The sequence below is a fragment of the Erinaceus europaeus genome, chromosome 21 (assembly GCF_950295315.1).
Source record: "Erinaceus europaeus chromosome 21, mEriEur2.1, whole genome shotgun sequence".
Classification (NCBI taxonomy): domain Eukaryota; kingdom Metazoa; phylum Chordata; class Mammalia; order Eulipotyphla; family Erinaceidae; genus Erinaceus; species Erinaceus europaeus.
This window is the reverse complement of record NC_080182.1, coordinates 2,747,542-2,760,576: the sequence shown is the minus strand read 5'-3', so window position 1 is coordinate 2,760,576 and position 13,035 is coordinate 2,747,542. Positions and strand designations below refer to the sequence as shown.

Below are 13,035 nucleotides of genomic sequence, written 5' to 3'. Positions count from 1 at the left end.
CGTGAAACAGAGACGAGAAAAGACAAAAGAAACTCTGAACACTTGGGAGTGTCTAGAAGACAAGCCTGTGATCCTAGGGGCCCCCTGCACCTTCACACAGAGACCTGCCCCTGGGCTGGAACCCAGAGAAGAGACTCGGGCTCAAAGATCCTAGGCAGAGAAGGTTCCCCAGCACCAGGGTCCCTGAGGACCTCACCCCTGCCCCCAAAGGCCACCAATCTTGTCAGCACAGCGGAGCCTGCTCAAGCAGCAGTGGATTACACAAGAAATCCCGAGCTGCAAAGCTGTGCTCGGGAGTGAAGATTAAGGAAGCACTGCAGAGAATCAAGAAGAGGAAATGGAAGGGAGGGAAGGAGGCAGAGAGAGAGAGAGAGAGAGAGAGAGAGAGGGAACACAGAAGGAAAGCCTGCCTCCTGCCCAGCCCCCACCGAGTTAGCAGACCCCCTCACTTGTCATCAAAACCCTCCTCGGGAGGGAGAGGTCAAGCTCACAACAGGCGCCAGGGTGTGGCCACGCTGCTCAAGATCCCACACGTGCTCCCAGGCCCAGTCTCTCTATTAACGTCCGGCGCTGGCGTGCAGTGGGGAGATAAGGGGCGACAGCGTGTTCCACCAGGCGGCTGGAGGACGGGCCACTCAGGAGCCCAGAGTCAGGGGCTTACTCTGACTGACCCCACCCTGCATGCAGAGCCCTCCCTGTAAGGGTGCCCAGGGGAGATGGGGGGGGGCCCAAGAGGGGAGGGGAGGGGGGAAGGGTGAGGCCCATAAGGGCTGTGCTAGGAGAGAGAAAAAAGTCACAGGGGAAAGAGCTTGGGGCCCTCCCATATGGAGACTCAGTCCCCAGGGTACCCCAGCCTGGCTCATGGACCTCCATTAGAGGGTCTCTGCCCAACGCTGGCCCTCAGCCACCCATCATAGCAAAGAGCAGGGCAACAGAAGCCCCCAAGGAATAGGGAGTTCAGGCTCCCCCAAGGAGGTGTGAAGGGGGTGCATCCCCAGGGCCTCACTCTAGCCTGGGGCTCACGAGGATATTCCAACACTGGCATCCAGGGCCACACACACCAGGGATTTTGCTCCTTCTTCCTCCCACTGGAATAGCAGTGTGATGCCTGGAGGCACGGCAGCCACCCAGCAGCCATGAGGAGAGATCAAAAGAAAAGGAAAATATTACCTCCTCCCCGATGCACCGAGCTGCTGTACCACCCAGACTGTCTGTCCCAGAATTCTTATTCATGAGACAAACACCCCCGCACAAGCCACAGCCACAGCCACCTGCATGTTCATTACTCGCAGCCCAAACTGTTCCTAATAAACACAGGTGCTTCTCTGTCCAAAAACGGGCATCCTGTAGCTCAGGTGTGGGCCGTGGGGCCCTGGTTCAGCCACCAAGCAGACAGAGATGGGAGCGGGGGAGTCCTGTCTCACTTGTCGGTGTCTACCGGCCAAAATAACCCCATTTTGATTCTTTCCCTTGCCAGTCTCCAGCGAGGGCACGGGCCCAAGAAGGCAAACACAGTCGGCCTAATTAACAAATCAAATGCAGGTTTCTAGAAAAAGGAGGCAGCAGAATGGAAGCTCCAGTGACTGTGTGAATAAACGCCACAAAGAGACTCTAGTCAACCAGGCACCCTCCCTGCCCCCTGGGCCTGCCTGCAGCCTGGAGGCAGGTGTAGGAGGGGGACAGATGCTAGTCAAACGTGCAGGGCTGTGCACCCAGCAGACTGCAGGGAGCAGGGCTGAGGTGGGCGTGGGTGTGTGTGCCTGCATGTAAGTGTTGGCGAAGTGGTTCAGTGGTAGAGCATATGGCTTGCATCTGTGAGGCCTGGGCCCTGGGTTCAATCCCCAGCAGGAGATGACATACCAACTACAACACTTACCACATGTGAGAGCCTGGGTTTGAGCCTCTGGCACCACTCAGAAGCTCCATGCACAGGGGGAGAACCATGCGATAGAACCATGCTATGGCGTCTCCTTTCTCTCGTTCTTTCTCTCTGGCCACCCCACCCCCCCCCGACCCCAATTCAATCTGTGATTTAAAGGGAAAAAATAGTTTGTGGAGGGAGTGGAACTTCACAGGTACAAACCCCAACAGGAAAAAAAGAGAAACAGCAGAAAGAAAGCCAGACCCCAGTGAGCATGTGAAAGGAAGCTCCACCTCACTGAAAGTCGGGGGCCTCCGACCCAAAGAGTGGAGGGGGAGCAGAGCAGAGGGAAGGAAACTGGGTCACCTCCTGACTCCAGCAGTCGGGGGACCCCAGCTCTGAAGTCAGACCACCCTGCCAGCTAGGGTGGCACCTGGTCCCACACAGCGGGTCAGCAAGGAGTCACCTGCTGCTACCCCCACGCCTCTGTCACTCGCCTCCGCTCATCCTCTGCCAACACTGCAGGCTTTTCCCTGGAAGTCAGCAGCCGGGGTCCCCCAGGGCCCAGCCAAGAGGCTGGCTGAGGTTAGCAGCCGAGTCTCTCTGATGGCTTCAGGAAAGCAGGCTGCTTTCCCAGCTCCCTTCAGAGCCCAGCCCCAACTGTCAGCCTCTGAGTTCATCGCCGGTGCGAACAGACGAACAGACACTCATCGACACGCAGTATCTGCTAATTAGAAGCAGTGACACCCCAGACAGAACCACAGCCAGCCATTTGCCTAACAAACTTAGCAGCTAATGAGAACTTCTAGCTTCTGTCAGCGCGCGCCAGAGGTCACTTGAGCACCCGGCCCGGGAGCAGGGAGGGGCAGGGAGAGTGGTGTCGGCAGGGCAGGGAGATGGTGAAAGGGAGGTGACACTGCTGTCAGCCCAACAGGAGTCCAGCTTCTCCAATCAGGGAGCAGTGGATACACGCTTAGTACTCCCCGAATGGGCTGAGGTCTATCTTCCAGCAGAGGGGACACTCTAGAGCATCCTGACTCTGCAATCCCTGCAATCTGATATGAGAATTCCACGGATACGTTTGGAGAGAAGGTGTCTGTGTGCTTTATGCCTTCTATGAGGATCCGGGAGAAGCGATTCACCCGCAACCTCCTTGCTCAATGGTGAACACTTAGCTGGCCTCCAGCCCCCAGTGGCATCTCTGCACCCCACCCCACTAGCCCCCTCCCCTAGTCCCCTGCCCACTGCCAGTGTTGGGTGACCACCACCTTCCTGGTGGGCAAAAGGCATCCAACAGCAGAGGGGAACGCACCAGGATGCACCTCGCCGTGGGGAACAGGAAAGCAGAATCTAACAGGAGACTCAGGGCCACGGGCATGTCCCAGCCCCAAGAAGCCACTACACTGGCAGCTGCCCGGCCAAGCTCAGCCCAGCAGGTGAGGCCAGGACACCCATAAACAGGAGCTGCCTCTCCTAAAGCTGGAGCCCTGGGCAGCAGGGTGCTCACACGGGTTGGCTATAGCTGCTGGACTGCAAGAAAGGCGGTCCTTTATCATTTAAATTAAGTCCAAAGCCAACCCCGAGGTCAGAGTGATCAGGGGCTTGGGATACTGTGCCAGATGCGATCCGAGGATGCAGAGGACAAAGGAGACAGGGCACATAAAAGTAGAGGGGTTTCGGCTGAGAAGTGAGCAATGTCCAATGTGACCAGATCAGGAGGTGAAGAAGGAGTTCATGGCTCTTCCACAGAGCATCACCCCACCCCACCCCACCCCACCCCCGCACCAGGATCCAGACCTCGAGGAAAACAAAACACAAAAACTCCGTTACAGACAGGAAGGCTGAGGCTTCTCACGAGGAATCATAACCTGAGGAACTGGTACCATCGCCACTGCCCAAGGCCCCCGGCAGCGAGAGGCATCTGTGTTCCTCAAGGCTTCCGAGAGCAAAAGGCTCCTGAATGTGGACCATGCAGGGTGACCACCTGGGACAGCAGCGGTGGTCTGCCTCTAACAGGCGGCTCTCGGTAACCGCTAGCTGGCATCACAAGGAGAGAGAGAAATGTGTGGTTCTGTGTGGTGACAAGGGACTTACTGCCATAGTTACCTCACAACCCACACAAGTGCCGGATCATCCTGTACGACTGAAGCCAGTGTGATGCCATAGTAATTAATTGGATCTCAATTGAAAACTAAAAGTCTCGTGGTCCACGAGGTGGCGCAGTGATGAGGCTTTGGGCTCTCAAGCATGATGTCCCAAGTTTGATTCCCAGCAGCACACGTGCCAGAGTGATGTCTGATTCTTTCTCTCTCTTCCTATCTTTCTCATAAATAAAATCAAAAATCTTTAAAAAAAAAAAAAAAAAAAAAAAAAGGCTCTGGGGCTGTGTTGCCAAGCCCAGGGATCAGCCAACTATCACCCACCAGCGAAATCCAACCCCTGAGCTAAGAATGGTTTTCGACATCTTTCAGAGCTTTAAAACCACAGCAAAGAGTGTGAGGGAGGCCGTATGTGACCTCACGCCCTAATCTATGGCTAGCTGGTTCTCAGCAGAGAAAGTTGGTCAACTCCAAGAAAAAATTGTGAAACTTCGCAAACCAAAGAAAAGGGGTTGTGGATGTCATGATCTCATTTGTGCTTTCTGATTCTGCCTTTGACCAGGCATCTCTGGAGGAATCTGAGATCTCTATCTACACCTTAAATTGGAGGAAGCAGAGACACAAAACGCCAGGGGCCACAGGCCACCGAGATTCTAAAACAAATAGCAGTGTCAAACCCATCAGTGACTTACTTCCTGCCCCCGGGCCTACATCACCAGAGCCCCATTTCTGCCTTATTCTAGATCAGCCCAGAGTCCAGACCTCTCTCAATCATATGCACTTCCTTTTTTTTTTTTTTTTTCCCAACAGGGCTATCGCTGGAGCTTGGTGCCTGCACTACAAATCCACTGCTCCTAGAGGCTACTTTTCCCATTTTTGTTGCCCTTGTTGTTACTGCTGCTGTTGCTGTTGGATAGGACAGAGAGAAATCAACAGAAGAGGGGAAGACAGAGAGGGGGAGAGAAAGACAGACACCTGCAGACCTGTTTCACTGCTTGTGAAGCGACCCCCTGCAGGTGGGGAGCTAGGGGCTCAAACTGGGATCCTTATACCGGTCCTTGCGCTTTGGGCCACATGCGCTTAATCTGCTGCGCTACTGCCTGGACCCCTGCACTTCTTTCTAGTGGGCTCCAGCTATCATTACACCAAACAGCTTTTCTTTTTGCTTTGGTTTGTTTTTCTTGTTTGAAAAGGTCAGACCTGTGAGTTGTTATGCATTCTAGATGTGACACTGTGGTTTATAACAAAAAGTACATGTTTGGTCTTCAGCTGTTTCCTGACACTGGGCTCCTAAAACTCTTGGAATTTCCTAAGTGAGGCAGGTGACAAAGGTATCTTTTGCATATAATGAGATGGCTTCTAGGCAGCACCAAAAGACAAGGCTGGCTGCCCTGGGAAGTAGATCTGTGATTAGGGGGCTGATACTTTCTGTCCCAACAATGGCCTCCGGGGAGGGGACAACGGCTGGAGACTGAGTTCAATCACCATGGCCCGCGATGGAATCAATGATGCCTTTGTAGTCGTGTCTTCATACAAACCCAACAGGATGAGGCTTGGAGAGCTTCTGAGCCAGTGAACAGTCATGTGAGGTCACCCTTTCCCCTCTGCATCTCTTCCGCTTGGCTCTCTCTTCCTGAGTGATACCCCTTCCTAACAAACTGGTGATGTATACAGTAAGTAAAAGCTCCCTCTGCTTTTGGTGAGCTGTTCCTAACAAGCTATTTCAACCCACGGGGGGGGGGGGGGGTGTCGCTGGGACCTCCAGTGCACAGCCAGTCGGTAGAAGCACACGTGACAACCTGGGACTGTGGCTGCCACCCAGCAGGTGCCTGAGAACTGCTTGATGTGGGAAGTCCCCCTTCCTGCCCCCAGGACACTGGGTCTGGGCACAGAGCCCTCCTAGAGGGGAGGGCACCTGCTTTCACTGACCCATCACACGGCATCTCCACCAGGCCTCCAGGAGACGTGGAAGGACTGCTGGTGGCATCCCGTGTCCCTCAACCACGTGCCATTCCAGAACCTTCCGCTGTGCCCCTGTTGTCTGCTGAGTGCTCCAGAGAGGCTGGCGAGGTCCGGTCATAGCAGCTGTCCTCAAGGAGCTCACAATCTGAGGAGTGAGCATTTCAAAGATCGGGAAGAGGATGATTAGGAAGAGAGACTGCCATAAAACCAGAACAAGGGAGTCGGGCGGTGGCGCAGTGGGTTAAGCGCACGTGGCACAAAGCGCAGGGACCGGCGTAAGGATCCCGGTTCGAACCCCCGGCTCCTCACCTGCAGGGGAGTCACTTCACAGGCGGTGAAGCAGGTCTGCAGGTGTCTGTCTTTCTCTCCCCTCTCTGTCTTCCTCTCCTCTCTCCATTTCTCTCTGTCCTATCCGGCAATGACGACATCAGTAACAACAACAACAATAAAAACAACAAGGGCAAGTAAAATAAATATATATAAAAAAACAAAAAGCAAACAAACAAAAAAAGACAGAACAAATCCTTCTTCCCACTCTCAGGCTCAGAAAACTCCAATTCAAAAAAAAAAAACCTTTGGAATCTGAGCTGCCACTTGCCTAAAGCCATGATAATGGTTCACAGATCCCAGACAGCAGCCTCTCAAGTCTCTGAACAATCAAGACAAACACAAGAGCAGATCAAAGTCCGTCTGCACGGTGGGGGCAGAGCAGGGTGGCCACCCTGGTGGAGTCCCGGAAAGGATGGGCACAGCCTGGTGGAGAAGCGTCACCTACTGCCCTCGGTGCAGAGGGAAGAGTTGGGCCCAGCTTCTTGTCTTGTGGATTTTTTTTCCCCTCCAGGGTTATCACTGGAACTCGGTGCCTGCACTATGAATCCACCGCTCCTGGAGGCTACCCTTTTGTTGCCCTTGTTGTTTTTATGACTGTTGTTGTTATTATTGCTGTTGCTGTTGGATAGGACAGAGAGAAGTCGAGAGAGGAGGGGAAGACAGAGAAGGGGAGAGAAAGACATCTGCAGATCTGCTTCACCACCTGTGACGCAACCTCCCTGCAGGTGGGGAGCCGGGGGCTCGAACCGGGATCCTCATGCCAGTCCTTGTGCTTTGTGCCTTGTGCACTTAACATACTGCGCCACTGCCAGGCCCCCAGTGGACTTTTTGCAGTGGTAAACATTTGGTAGAAGAGAGGCTTTGTCTGTCTCTGTCTCTGTGTGTCCTCCAGAGCTCCCCAATCAGACTTTCAGAATTTCACTACTCACTCAAGACTAGCCCCACTGCCAGGCCTCTCTGCCTACCCCACGCCCTTTCTCACTCCTCTCCGCACCAGGCAGACTTCTAGTCCTCCTTCAAACTCCTCTTGGAAGACTGTCCCTCTGCTGCTTTGCCATGTATGTACATGAACCAGGTATAGCCTGACTCAAATGACACTGAAAGCAGCTTCAGTGCTCTGGTGTCTCTCACCTCACTCCCCACCCCACCCCACCCCACCCCACCCACTTCTTTGTCTTTGTCTTTAAAAAAAAAAAAGAATACTGTCCCTCCTGACCAGGACAACACCCTTGTTGCCATCCCCTTCTCCCTCTGCTAAATTCCCATCCCTCTGGAATGATGCTCTAACAGGAAATGGTCGCTTTTGATGCCATTTCACTCCCTAAGAAACAGAACTTTGCAAGGACAGAAGCTGTATCTGGAGTCCACATATCGACAAGCTAATCCGGGGGCCAGACAGTATTCAGTTGAATGGCACATTACCATGAGCAAGGATGCAGGTTCAAACCTTTGGTCCCCACCTGCAGGGAGGAAGCTTCACAAGTGGTGAAGCCATGCTACAGGTGTCTCTTTCTCTCTTCCTCTGTCTCCTCCTCCCCCCTCTCAATTTCCCTATGCCCTATCAAATTGAGGAAGAAGAAAAAGTGGTCACCAGGAGCAGTGGATTTGTTGAGCAGGCACTGAGCCCCCACTATAACCCTAGTGTCAATTAAAAATAAAAGTAACTGGGGGTTGGGCGTTAGCGCAGTGGGTTAAGCGCAAGTGGTGCAAAGTGCAAGAACCAGTGTAAGGGTCCCGGTTCGAGCCCCCGGCTCCCCACCTGCAGGGGGTCGCTTCACAGGTAGTGATGCAGGTCTGCAGGTGTCTATCTTTCTCTCCTCCTTGTCTTCCCCTCCTCTCTCCATTTCTCTCTGTCCTATCTAACAATGATAACATCAACAACAACAATAATAATAACTACAACAACAATTAAAAAAACAAGGGCAACAAAAGGGAAAATAAATAATAAAAAATAAAATAAACTGGCCGAGTGGCTCCCTGGGCTGAGCCTCCCGATGGGAGAGCTTTAAACCCCAGTGACCGGGGCAGTGAAGGCCTGGCGGGAACGGCTTTCTTTTAGGGGGAACTGCAATTTATGGCCGGGCCTCTTGGCTTTCTGACATACGGTCAAGTCTGTGAGGCAGAAATTTCTGTCCTCTCTGTTCTGGTGAGCAGCTCTCTGTATCTGTATGCTCTAGGTGCCTTGAGAGAGGAGGCGCTGGCTCCACAACTTAGGCAGCTAGTGCCCAAGATAACACTGCTTCTCCTAGTACAAGTGAGGGCTGCGGGTTCCAGCCAGGTCCTTGTGCGTGGCTATGTGCGCACTCAACCCCGTGCACCACCGCCCAGCCCCATTACTCGGCCGTTTCTTACTTCTCTCGGAATGCGTCGGCCTCCCCCAGCTCCCAGCACCGAGGTCCTCCTCCCCTTATTGTTAGAGAGGCTCCCCCAGCCCAGGGGGTGTCAGTCAGGACCCCAGCACGTATAGTAAGACAGCGGAGGCCCAGCTGCCGTGGATGGCAAGCAGCATCCAGGAGTTGGTGATAAAAATAACCGCCTTTCCTCGTCATTAGCTTTATGAACTTTTCCCAGTCACGAGGGGACTCGCCCCCTCGAGCAGGAGCGGCATGAAAGATCAGCACTGTAACAGTCCAGGCCAGGAGACAAGGCAGGCGGCGCGGTCGATGGCAGACCACACTGCGCTTGCTCAGGAGGGTGGCCTCCGGGGCGGCCTCCAGGCACCGGCTCCGGGACACACACAGTCTGGGCTGCCGCACCACGGTGGCAAACAGGAAGTTGAGGTGCTGGGATCCTAGCATGGGGGTCTTGGGTGCTCTGCCCGGATGCCCCTTCAGTCCCCACGCGCAGGAGGCTTGGATGAGGAAAGAATGCTCTGTGCTTCTCTTCAAGCTCTTGTGCCCAAGTTAACCTCCTAGGGCTTTACTGACGGTGGTGACGACGATTCGCCACCTAGGCTTAGCTGGGGATTCATGCCTGCACAGTCCCATGGCTCCCAAGATGCCTTTTGATTCCCTTTATTCTAGACAGAGGACAGAAGACAGAGGAGAGGCCACAGCACCACACCACTTCTTTCCCCTCGTGCACGGTGCTCCGGAGTCACCGAAGCAGCCGGCAGACTGCACCTACCCTAAGGGACACGGCCTCCTCGCTGTCCAGGGGAGGGCATGTGCTCGGGACCCCTGACGACCGGCTCCTGTGCTCACTTTCCTTCTCCTCTGCTTCCTCGGCACTGAGGCGACAGCACGCCTTCAACACCAGGCTCTCCAAGTCCAGCCGACTCAAGCAAAGACACGCAAGTTGGCAGGTTACCAGTGGATGAGCCCGTCCTCAAGAAGGGGATCAGGGTACCAGACATGCAGCAATGGCACCCTGGAGGTGTCAGGGATGGTCGAAGCAGGAAGCCTCTGGTCAGCACACCCCGGCTGCCTGGCCTCCAGGCACACTCGGCACAGCAAACCCCCAAGGAGGGGTCTGACTGTCTGCATCGGGCCCAGAGCCCAAGGGCGGCACAGCAGGGAGAAAAGGTCCAGGCGCCACAGAGGAAGCGGGCAAAGGCCCTGCAATCCTATGACGATACACACCAGGACACAGAAGGCCGAGACGTGAAAGCAGATACACCTGCATGAGCAGTGAGTGAACGTTCCCTCCACGGAGGAAGCCACTGTCTTCACTGCTGACTCAGAAAGTCATCGCCCACCCAGAGTTTGCAGGGTGGGGAACTCAAGTAAGAAGGCCCCATCTCTAGCCCAGTTAGACCCTCACACCTGTGCTGAAGGTCATCTTAGCCTCTTCCCACAGGCCCAGCCTTCTCCTCAGCAGGTGGAAAGAGAGAAAGCTGTGAATTCCCTTTCACTGTAATTAACACGTCCCAGGTGAGAAGAAGCACTCCCACACCTGTGGGCTGCACACCCCCGCCCCCACCCCACCCCCAAGGTCAGCCCAAGTGGCCAACTTTTTTCTGTTCTCTTCAAACCAATTAACCCTGCGAGTCCAGGACCACAGCCTGCTGGCTCAGCTGCAGTGCTGCTTGAAGATGGGGGGCAACCTGCCTGCTCCTTGAAGACTACCCACAAGAGACTAAAACCAGGTCCCCAGCTGGCTTCTCTCTGCACCTGCTGGTTCTTGGCCTGAAGAGCTCTAAGAGGCTCTTCTTTCCATCCTGAAAGCCTTGTTTCTGCTGTGGGCTCTTGTGCGGGGCAGCACCTCCCAGGGCTGGGAGCCTGAGGCCAACTTTTCTGATCTGGCCTCACCCCCACTCCTGGGCACCTCATGGTTCAGTCCAGCTGCCCCCCCCCCCCAGGCCTGCCTGCCAGCTACACACCTCTCCAGGTGGGGTCAAATGTCACCTCTCCCCCCCCCCCAGCTCTGCATTCCCCAGCAGCTAGCGCTTTTTCTTTTTTCTGTATGGGGGGGGGATTAATGGTTTACAGTCAACAGTAAAATACTGTTTGTACATGCATAACATTTCCCAGTTTTCCACATAACAATTCAACCCCCACTAGGTCCTCCTCTACCATCATGTTCCAAGACCTGAGCCCCCACCCACCCACCCCAGTCTTTTACTTTGGTGCAACACACCGACTCCAGTCCAAGTTCTGCTTTGTGTTTTCTCTCCTGACCTTGTTCTTCAACTTCTGTCTGTGAGTGAGTTCATCCCATATTCATCCTCCTCTTTCTGGCTGATCTCACTCAACATGATTCATTCAAGCTCCCTCCAAGATGAGGTGGAGAAAGTGAAGTCACCATTTTTAACAGCTGAGTAGTATTCCACTGTGTATGTAGACCACCACTTTCTCGGCCACTCATCTGTTGTTGGGCACCTGGTTTGCTTCCAGGTTTTGGTTATTACAAATCGTGCCCCAGCAGCTATCCTTACCTGCCTCTCACACTTACTGGAGCTCTTTTAAACTTTTCCAGTCCTTCTGAAATCTAGTTTTCCCAAATGGACTGGGAATTCCCCCCAGGGTTAAAGCAACTATACTGTTTGTATTGGGGGGGGGGTGTTTATCTGCTTGCTGGGAAGAGCTGAGCAGGGAGGGGCTCTCCCCTTCTGCAGGACACACATCATCATCATCCTTCTAGAGAGCAGGGCAGTGCAGCCCACCCACCCACAACAGGGCAAGGCTGCACCTGGGCCAGTGTCTTCTGAAGCAGACGCTATTAGATGCTGCAACCGCTAGCCCATCACCCCCTCTCTCCGCCCCCACCCACATTCCCAATCCTGTCTGCACACCTGTCTCCCTCACTTCCCAGGTGGTGAGACTGGAAAAGATCGCAGGGGCTCCAGTCAGTGGCGCCCTCCCTGTCACCTCTGCCAAGGACAAGCCGTGCCACGGGCACCTGGTACAGCCCAAGCTGACGACATAAGAGGACTTGTACTGGGACTTGCAGAAAGGTGCTCGAGGACAGACAGAGCCCACTCCTCAGCCTCTCCTCAGCTGCTGAGTCATCCAGGCCAGCAGGGGCCCTGCGGGTGGCCGGTGGCGGGTGGCGGCAGGCTGAGTTCACGCGGCAGGCAGGCTGGGGCTAGCTGACTAGAAGGAGAAGAACCCACACTCCTGAGGATGCCCAGAGCCTCTCATTTCCAGCCCTGGAGCTTCTAGTAGACTCCTTGTGCTGTGAAATCAATCCTCCACTTACAGCAGCAAGAGTCCTGGCTAGTCACCTGCCACCAGTTACATGTGTGAATAAGAGAACTCGCGCTAGGAGAACTGCTGCTGTCATCCGCCAGGCCTCACCGAGCCCCAGCAGTCACCCTCGCCTCTGGGCCCTCGGCAGTCCTGCGTGGGGCGGTGGCGATGCTCGACCACGACTCCCAGACGCCGGAAGGCCAGCCAGAGCTGGCAAGCAGGAGCCACAGTCTCCACGCAGGCTCCCTGACTCCTTCATGTTTGCCACCGTGGTTATTCTACGACTTCAGGCCTACACAATCCCACCGCTCCTTTCTCCCCCCCCCCCCCCCCCGCGATAAAGGATGAGAGGAAGAAAGGGAGCGAGGGAAGAGAGAGGAGGCACCATAACACCGCCGCACCACTGTGACGCTCCTGCAGGTGCTCCCACGTGGCGGCCAGTGGCTCAAATCTAGGCAAGGTGTGCACTCTACTGGGTGAGCCACCTCCTGACCCCTGCCCTCTGCCTTGTTTGGTGCGTGGTCCCGAGTCCCCCAGGTGACTCCCTTCACCCCAACCAGTGCGCACGCCACCACGAGGATGAAGTCAACGGGCCTGCCCCAGCTATGGAGGCCCGACACCTGCAGAGGCTGAAGCCCAGGCACCTCGCGCCTAGAAAGGCAGTGCGTCCGCAGAGGAGAACCGAGGACCCGGCTCCAGACGGGACGGGCCCCTGGGAAGGGCCGCCCTCACTCACCAGCTGGTCTGACTTGCGCTGCTCCGGGCCACGGCTGCCCTCCCCACTCTGCGGGGGCTTCCTGGCTGCCTCGCGCTCCCGCTGCGCCACCTGGAGCAGCTCGTCCTGGAGTGTGGCCTGCTCCTGCTTATACCTGTGCCAGGGGAGAGAAGCAGATGCGGGCACGCGACCGGCACAAGGGAGCCGAGGAGAGGTCTGCACCCGGGACGAGGATCGGGTCCCTGGACTCTGAGGTCAGTCAGGGGTTGCCGTCAACCTCTCCTCCCATCCCTCTAGAGAGGTCAGGTACAGCATCCATCTGCCAGGACAAGACCGTGAGGGACAGGAGACCTGAGCACTGGGTGAAGACTCAGACCCAGTGACAGTCGCCCAGACTCTCATCTGACTCCAGTCCTTAAACAGTGGGCAGGCCACTTC

General features: G+C 55.4%; 1 protein-coding gene across 3 annotated transcripts in view; it reads right to left on the bottom strand.

The window, feature by feature from the left end:
- Nucleotides 1-13,035, bottom strand: part of CHCHD6 (coiled-coil-helix-coiled-coil-helix domain containing 6) — a 236,273-nt gene that overhangs the window by 185,364 nt on the left and 37,874 nt on the right. For all 3 annotated transcript variants that reach the window (XM_016189914.2, XM_060180275.1, XM_060180274.1), the window contains exon 4: nt 12,619-12,751. In XM_016189914.2, the coding sequence (XP_016045400.1) occupies nt 12,619-12,751 (133 nt within the window). The remainder of the gene's footprint in view (nt 1-12,618; nt 12,752-13,035) is intronic.